Consider the following 9,386-nt stretch of genomic DNA (forward strand, 5'->3'; position numbering starts at 1 on the left):
CTCCAGCTGAGTCAGAGCTCAGTGCAGGAGGTAGATGATGGCGTCCTCCACCCCGATGCCAGGCTGGTAAGCAAACTGCAGCAGATCCAATGAAGACCTCACCAGGGGGCGCAGATGGTTTAGAACCAATCTCTCGAGGGTCTTCATCAGATGTGATGTCAGGGCTACCAGCCTGTAGCTTGCTGAGGTCCTTGGATGGGAGGCCTTTGGTATCGGTACCACGATGTGGTACTTTCCCCAGTGACAGGCTCAGGTTGAACAGATATCCTAGGATACCACACAGTTCATCTGCGCAGCACCTCAGGAGCCTGGAGCTGATGCCATCTGGACTTGCAGCCTTCCGCACCTTGATCTGGCAAAGCTCGCTCCTCACTCGAAGTGCTGAGATAGAAAGAGTGGATTTGGGGGGAGGGGAGTGTAAGTTGGAGTCCACAGAAACCGTGGGTGGGTGTGATGGCTGGGAGCTGAGAGGTGTGAAGTCCTGAGATGAAAGACAGGCACTCCCTGAAGATGAGGGAGATTGCAGCAGAGGGGACAATGCTGGGGGAGGGGTGGGTGTTTGATCAAACCTGTTAAAATATTTATTTAGGTCATTCGCCCACCCCAACTCCGCCATGAACGGTCCCAAGCCTGGATGAGAAAGGAGGAGGGTTGGGCGTCAGGCTAGCAACCCGTCCCTGTAAAAAAAACCCTACCGCTACAGAAATGACAAACGAAGCAGAAGTTTTTTGGCAACGTGGCGGGAATTCTACTTCAAACGGGATGACGGTGATGGAAGAAACCGAAAACGGCATCCAGCGCCCGATGGAAAGCATTATTCTCCACCAAAACCATCACAAGATTTGGGACGTGGAAGGTTCGCACGTTATATCAAAGCGGACGGCTGGCTCAACTTTTGAAGGAGTTTGACGATTATCGGCTCTACATCCTCGGAATGAGTGAAATGAAGTGGATAGAGAGCAGCCGAATTATCAGCGATGGCAAGACAATCTTGAACTCGTGTCACGAAGATCGACATGAACATGGAGTGGGGCTTGTATGAGCAAAGAAGCTGTGAGAGCACTCATTGGTTGGAAACCTGTTAACAACTGCATCATCACAGCTTGTTTCGGATTGGTACACACCAAGACAACCATTGTGCAAGTCTTTGCGCCAATGGACAATACGGAAGTTGCTTTCAAGGACAATTTCTACAATCAGCTGCAAGACATCTTTAATGACATCCCGAATCACGACCTTAAGATGCAAGACTTCAATGCCCAGCTGGGTGGTGACCGATTGGGATTGGAGACAGTGGTTGGACCGCATGCATCTTCAACGCATCTCAGCGATAACAGCGAACGATTAGTATCCTTCTGCGAGCAAAATGGGCTGTGCGTTGGAAATACATACTTCCAGCACCGAGAGATCCACAAGAAGACATGGCGGTCACCAGATGGGCGTACATTCAATGAAATTGATTTTATCTGCATCAGCCAAAAATGGAGGTCGGCTTTGCAAGACACAAGGGCATGTTGAAAAGCGGATGTTGGATCTGACCACCACCTAGTCAGAGCGGAAGTCAAACTCAAACTTCGGAAACAAAGACAGCCCGCACCAAATGCACCGTTCGCAATCGAGAAGCTCAAGGGCCCGACCGTTGTCAATGGCTTCACTTTAGAGCTGTAAAATCATTTCACCCTCCTTGGAGAAATGGAAGACGTCGAAGACCTCTGGACTGGCCTCAGGGAGGCCACTGTGGAGTCCGCCCAAAACACCATCAGAAGACGCAGAGGAAAGAGAAGCGAACAGTGGATCCAAGGAAGAATATGGGAACTGATCGATGAGAGAAAAAATTGCGAAGCTCAAAAAGAGAGCAGGCCAAAAACCGAACAAGCCAGAGAGGAAGGAACCCGACGCTACGCAGTTAGATCAGCTAGTGAAGAAAAGCTGTTGGAAAGACAAGAAAGAATGGCTAGAACGAAAAGGTGCCGAAACTCAGGAAGCAGCAGATCGGAATGACTCCAAGACATATACCGCATCGTAAATGAGTTTACTGGATCGAGGACTAATGCAAACGTCCCGGTCAAGGACAAAAATGGGATGCTCCTGATCACTCAAGAAGAGCAAAACAAAGATGGGCCGAACACTTCCAAGAGACCTTTAACCAGCCAGAGCCCGCCACGACGTACAATTTTGAGGCGGAGGATGCCCTAACATGAGCTTGGGGGTCAACACTGGCAGAATCATCGAGGAAGTGAAGATCGCGATCAAGAGCCTCAAGAACAACAAAGCGACTGGCTTAGACGAAATACCAGCAGAGCTCCTGAAACACGGCAACCAAGCCCAGGTGGAAGAATTGACGACCCTGTTCAACAAGTGCTGGCAAAGTGGCACAGTGCTGGAGGACTGGCGAAAGGGCGCCATAGTCAAGCTACCAAAGAAGGGCAAGACCTCAGAGTGTACCAATTGGAGAGGCATCACCCTTCTCTCTGTGCCTGGCAAGCCATTCTGTATTGTCCTCGTTCGACGACCGAGGAGTGCCTTCGACCAACGTCTATGAGAGGAGCAAGCTGGGATCCAAAGCGGCCGATCGTGCACAAAACAGATTTTCATCTTAAGTAACATCATCAAACAGTGCATCAAGTATCGGCAACAACTCACCATCAATTCCGTCGATTCAAGAAGGCCTTCGATAGCATCCACCGCGATTCTCTTTGGCAGATCCTGCGCTTGTACGGTGTCCCTACCATCTTCCTCAACATCTTCAAGGACCTGTACTTGTGATCGTGCTTTTGCGTTAAGACCGGAAATGGCCACACCGACTTCTTCAAGAACACCACCGGCATTAGGCAGGGCTGCATCCTGTCACCACAGCTTTTTCTCGTTGCCCTCGACTACGTCATGCCGCGAGCTGGTGCCCGTATAGGAGCTGGCATTCATTGGTCTGATCAAGACCGTCTTGGCGACCTCGATTTCGCTGACGATATCGCCCTACTCGAGGAAGATGAGCTGAAGCTACAGCAAGGAACGACCGATCTAAGACAAGAAGCCAGCAAGATGGCCTGAGGAGCTCTGAAAAGTCGCAGATCATGCACGTCAGTTCCAAGGACCCATGACGGGGGATCTACATCAGGACACAGCAGCTAGAAGAAGTGAAGAAATTCCCCTACCTCGGTAGCGTGATTTCCCATAACAGCGATGTGGAGGTGGATGTCAAATGCCGCACTGGAAAGGTGGCTGCGGTATTTCGGAGGATGAACAAGATCTGGTCCTCCCCGACCATCTCCCTCAAGATCAAACTCCACTTGCTTAATTCGGTCTTGATCCCAACCGCCATTTATGCCAACGAGACTTGGAAGGTGTCGGCCTGCATCAACACCAAGCTCGACGTCTTTCAGCAGCGATGCCTTCGCTGGATTCTGTAGATCCGCTACACCAAGCACATCACCAACGAGGAGGTCTTGCGAAGGAGTGGCACGGTCAAACTTCACAATATCGTTGCAGGCCAAAGACTCCGACTGGCCGGCCATATCCTCCGCATGGATGACGGAACGGATTCCAAAAACAGAGATGCGCTTGCAACCTCTGGGCATTAAAAGACCATGAGGATGTCCCTGTAACACCTGGCAAAGGTCATTCCATCAAGACCTAAAGACATCAAATATATTGTTGGAAGAAGCTGAAGCCCGGGCACAAGATCAAGCCTGGTGGCATTCGTTTGCCGTCCGATATGTCAACATAAGGCATGGGAGGATCTAAGTAAGTAAGTAATTTACCCACCCCAAGTCTCCTGAAGCCTGGGTGGTTGGTATTTGTCCTGAGATTGTCTTCAGGCTGTTCCAAACCCCTCTGATGTTGTCCTGTTACAGCTGCTCTTCAATCTTCCTCCTGTAGTTTTCCTTCCCTTGCCTTATCTTCCATTTCAGCTTCTTCTGGACAACTCTTAGCTCCTGTTTGTCTTCAGATTTAAAGACTCTCTTCTTCTCCTTGATGAGAGAGCCTTTATTTCAGGATTTATCCATGGCTTGTTGTTAGAAAAACATCATTCCTTTATGATGGGTACAGTGTTGTCCACACAGAAGTTCATGTAATTCATAATGCAGTCTGTGATGCTGTTGAGGTCATCCTCCAAAAGGCTGCAGAGGTTAGAATAGAATAGAATAGAATAGAATAATACTTTAATTGTAACACAAGGGGAAATTTGGTAGGTTGTCCCACACAGTGGAAAGGAAACAGTCCCTCGGGGCCTCTTCAGTCTCTGCCGACCATTTCCTTACTGTGCGTTTCACAACTGGTTCTCTGTGTACTAGAGGTTTATACACAGGCTGGAGATGAACAAGGTTGTGATCTGAGCCCCTCAGGGGAGGAAGAGATGACGAGCTGTATGCCTCCTTGGTGTTAGCATACAATAAGTCCAATGTTTTATTGTCTCTGGTGAGGCAGGTGGCGTACTGGGTGAAGGTGGGGAGAGAGGAGGACAGGGAGTGAATGGGAGTGCGAATGGTTGTCTATGTGTTAGCCCTGCGACAGACTGTCCAAGGTGTACCCTGCCTCTCTCCCCAAGAAAGCTGGAATAGGCTGCAGTGACTCTGAAAAGGATGAGCAGAAGTGAGTGAATGGATTTAAATAATAATAATAATATAAATGATCGAGTGTGATCAAACTTTTCATATGAAAAATGACATTAAGTGTGGTCACTCTAGATACAATAATATAATATCAAAAACCTCAAGGATTCAAAGTTTTATTAAATTGTAAAAGTTCAAAACTCAAAGACATTAAGTTTACAGTCATATAAGATCAGGTTTCACATTTCAGAAACTGGAACCAACTTTAAATGTGATTAAATAATTATAAACAATAAATTCTCTAATCATTGACTAACTGATGAATCACTGCAGCTCCAATATATTTTTGCATTTGACAACCCACTACAGCAACTACAGAATAAAACCGCTAACCAGATTGATGACAGATTTCAAACATGCTGAATATGAAGAGTAGTATCATTTAAACTCACATGATAATCAGCCATAAGAACAAATCAGATTTATATTGATGTAAGGTATATAAATGTAAGTACAGTTTGAATCAGTGCAATATTATTTTCATACATCAATGGACCACTGAACTTTTCAGCTTCTAAAATGTAAAGCATCATTTAAAAACGACACAAGTACATATAATGGTCAGGGATCAACATGAACCTGACTTCTCTGTCTATTTGAATTTAATCAACTCTGCAGTGGCTCCATCTTTCCAAGTCCAAAGTCCAGCATAGAGCGGCTGAGTGAATGTGGTCTGGACTCTGTGGAGGAGAGTCGTGGTTTCAGAGACGCTGTAGAAAGACAGAATACCTGCTCTGTGATCCAGGTACACTCCTACTCTGGAGGACCGAGGACCTGAGAGGACAGTTTGGACATCGTTGTGCACAAATATATATCTGTTTGTGTCACAATATAATGCCCAAGATCTGTCATTGTTTCCAAATAAACATTCATTGCCCAACCCTGTTCTGCTGATATTCTTGTATGAGACTGCTACACGAACTGCTCCACCTCTCCACTCCACCTCCCAGTAACAACGTCCAGTCAGACTCTCTCTACTCAGGACCTGATAACATTCAGTGAATCTGTCTGGATGATCAGAATAAGACTGTTTGAACATCATAAATGTTACTTTTCTGTTCCCATCAGATAATAACAGATGTGTGTTTGCTGTGTTTGGATCCAGTGTGATTTCATATGAACATTTTAAGAATTCAGCTCTGGTCTTTGGCTCTGTTGGTGACAGTAAAACATCCACTTCAGTGACTGTCAGTGAGATGTTTGTCCATTCCTCTCTCAGAATGTCCTGTAGTTTATCTCTGGTCTCTGACACAGCTGCTGCCACATCCTCAAAGTACCTCAGAGGACGGAATTTGATGCTGGATGAGTGTGTAGACTCACTGAGTGCTGACAGTGAGGGGTAGTTGTGTAGAAACTGGTTGTGATCCTCTGTGTGTGAGAGCTGCTCCAGCTCGCCGTCTTTCCTCTTCAGCTCAGCGATCTCCTGCTCCAGCTTCTCCTGAAGCTCTTTGACTCGACTCACTTCAGTTTCCTGCTGGGATCTGACCTGCTGCTTCACATCAGAGCTTCTTTTCTGGATGAGACGGATCAGCTCAGTGAACATCTTCTCACTGTCCTCCACTGCTTTATCAGCAGAGCCATTGATGGCCTCCACCTCCTGTTGAAGCAGCTTCACATCTTTCTCTCGCTCCTGGATTCTCTGCTGGATGTTTAGTCGTCTCACCTCGAGCTCCTTCTGCTTCTCAGTCCTTTCTGCTGCAACTGGGACTGTTTCGTGGCCTTTATGTTCATCCATCAGGCAGAGATAACAGATACTCTGCTGATCAGTACGGCAGAAAATCTTCATCACCTCATCATGACGAGAGCAGATGTTCTCCTGGAGCTTCTTGGAGGGAGCCACCAGCTTGTGTTTCTTTAATGGCGCTACATCATAGTGAGGTTGGAGGTGTTTCTCACAGTAAGAGGCCAGACAGACCAAACAGGACTTGATAGCTTTCAGCTTCCTCCCAGTGCAGAAATCACAGGCCACATCTTCAGGTCCAGCATAGCAGTGATCAGCTGGAGCAGCTTGGAGTCCAGTCTTCTTCAGCTGCTCCACTAAAGCTGCTAACATGGTGTTTTTCTCCAGGACAGGCCTCGGTATGAAAGTCTTCCTGCACTGAGGGCAGCTGTGGATTCCCTTCCTGTCCTCTTCATCAAAGTGGGTTTTAATACAGTTCATGCAGTAGCTGTGACCACAGGTTGTAGTCACCGGATCCTTCAGTAGATCCAAACAGATGGAACAAGAGAAGGTTTCTCGGTCCAGCTGAACTCCTTTCTGTGCCATTTCTCCTCTCAGTGTCAGTGACTGTGTGAGTTTCACTTCCTTATAACTGAAACTAGTCTAAGCTCTGACCTCAACATCATGTGTTTCTGCAGTGAATGGACCCTGTCAGCTCTTACACATCACCACATGTTGGTTACACCCAAGTTCAGAACTGAAGGGGAGGGAACGAGGAAACACGTGGACAGAGAGGAGGTGCTGTGTTTAAGAGCAGGAAGAAGAGGGAGGGTTATCAGGCTGTGCTTCACTCCAGGAAGAGGAGCAGTTTGAGAGCGACACTGTGTGTTTAACCCTTTTTATTTACTGCTCACATCAACTTTTAAGCTTGTTAACACTTTCTTCTATATAAATAAACTTCAGTTTAGAAATGTCAGAGTTCTCACTGAAATTATCATACAGTCCTTCAGTTTTTTTTCAATGCAGGAGGATAATGATCCTAAACATACAGATAAGGCAGCCACTGACATGATGCTTATGTAGCATTTAAGTTTATGCTCATTTCAATTGTTTCTCTCCATTAGACACTATCAAAGGTGAGAGGGTGCAGCAGGTGTAGTAGTTGGTGTATGAGGCAGTAAACATATTAAAGAGTTTTCAAACAGATTCAGCTCCACAAAATGTCATTGTTTCCAAACGCAGAGGCAGAAGCTGGACCAGGCGAGGGTGAAGGCTCGGAGGCTGGACCAGACGGGACTGAAGACACTGAGGCTGGACCAGACGGGACTGAAGACACTGAGGCAGGACCAGACGGGACTGAAGACTCGGAGGCTGGGCCAGACGAGACTGAAGACTCGGAGGCTGCGGCTGGCGAGGATGATGAGTCTTAAGCTGGGCCAGACAAGGATGAAGACTCGGAGGCTGGGCCAGACGAGACTGAAGACTTGGAGGCTGGGCCAGACGAGGATGACGGCGCTGCAGGCGACGGCGTGGAAGCCGGAGACGCTGGCGCTGCAGGCGGCGGCGTAGAAGCCGGAGACAGTGGCGCTGCAGGCGGCGGCGTGGAAGCCGGAGACGGGGGCGCTGCAGGCGGGGGCGCTGCAGGCGGCGGCGCTGCAAGCGGTGGCGTGGAAGCCGCAGGTGGAGGCGCAGCAGGCTGGATGGATCCCTCGGACCCTCCAGCGATGACAGGAGACAAAGGCCGGAGCGGTCCCTCGGACCCTCCAGCAGAAGCCATCACAAAGCCAGCATGCATGGAGTCCACTAGCTGACAAAAGGGCAACTGGCAATGCACTGAGCACTGGCTCTGCCCAGGCAACGCTGACATGGTGCTGTTCTCAGGGGGCTGCTTAAATTTCAGAGGTCCAGAATAAGCTGGGGACTGAGACCTAGCCTCTGGGGAAGCCCTGGAGTGGCAAACTGTGCCAATGGCGGCTAAACCATGAAACGCACCCTGAGTAGGAATAAGACTTTCTCCCTGCATGGAGTGAACGAGTGAACCTGGTAATACTGGAGCCTGAACTACGAGTAACGGTGACACAGGGGCCTGAACTACAGGTGACACTGGAGGCGCAGGGGCCTGAACTACAGGTGACCCTGGAGGCGCAGGGGCCTGAACTACAGGTGACACTGGAGGCGCAGGGGCCTGAACTACAGGTGACACTGGAGGCGCTGGGGCCTGAGCTACAGGTGACACTGGAGGCGCTGGAGACTGAACTGAAGGTGGCGCTGGAGACTAAGCGGAGAGCGAGTGAGCAGCTGACACTGGAGACTGAACTGAAGGTGACAGTGGAGGCACTGGAGATTGCACTGAAAGTGACAGTGGAGGCACTGGTGACAGAGCTGAAGGTGGCTGCTGGGCAGTTAACTGAGCCGAGAGTGGCTGCTGGGCAACTAACTGAGCCGAGAGTGGCTGCTGCTGATCAGCTAACTGAGCTGAAGGTGGCTGCTGCTGATCAGCTAATAAGCTGTTGACATTGCTATCTGCCACATAAAACATAGCCCCAGAAAAAACAGTTCCACAGTCCAACACAGAAAAAGAGTCCTCACTCACCACAGCCGGCGATTTAGAAGTCAGAACGTCCGGCTGTGGGGTGGGGCGGGCAGCGAGGTAGTAGTGGCGGAGAGAAGGTGTGGTGTGAGGTGGAGAAAAGCCTGCATGGTCGGGGGAAGCGATTCCAACAGCCATGGCAAGCCGGAAAAGAGCCGTTGTAGCCAATTTTCCACTGCGCGGCGAAGCTCTTCCGGGGGTGTTCCAGCCACAGGCTAATGAGGTTCTCCACAGTGAAAATAATGTCATCCTTTAGCTCCTCAGAAGGGTTGCAAACTGCTGGGTCTATAGTGGCTAGTTCGTACTGTCACGGGTTTCCGAGGCAGGCCGTGTGAGAATATAAACGGACCCAAGATGCAGACTGCTTAAGTTGTGAGCGAGCTTTATTAACAAAGGGTGAAACAAACAGGGACGATGAGGAAGAAAACCAAAACCTAAGAATAAAATAAACTGGGAAAAGCTACGCAAAAACAAACCTGAAACCTTGAGTCGAGAAACGGAGATGCAGGGAGAATACACGAGAACA

General features: G+C 48.9%; 1 protein-coding gene and 1 pseudogene across 1 annotated transcript; one reads left to right on the top strand and one right to left on the bottom strand.

Moving 5' to 3' along the window:
- Window positions 1-762: 762 nt before the first annotated feature.
- Window positions 763-2,050, top strand: LOC120718486 (annotated as a pseudogene).
- A 2,799-nt stretch (window positions 2,051-4,849) lies between these two features.
- LOC120718378 (tripartite motif-containing protein 16-like) lies at window positions 4,850-7,267 on the bottom strand. The gene has a single exon (XM_040006903.1). The coding sequence runs from the start codon at window positions 6,874-6,876 to the stop codon at window positions 5,203-5,205; it is 1,674 nt and encodes a 557-aa protein (XP_039862837.1). The 5' UTR covers window positions 6,877-7,267; the 3' UTR covers window positions 4,850-5,202.
- Window positions 7,268-9,386: the final 2,119 nt, after the last annotated feature.

This window comes from Simochromis diagramma, unplaced genomic scaffold, assembly GCF_900408965.1.
Source record: "Simochromis diagramma unplaced genomic scaffold, fSimDia1.1 OVJJ01000141.1, whole genome shotgun sequence".
NCBI classification, from domain to species: domain Eukaryota; kingdom Metazoa; phylum Chordata; class Actinopteri; order Cichliformes; family Cichlidae; genus Simochromis; species Simochromis diagramma.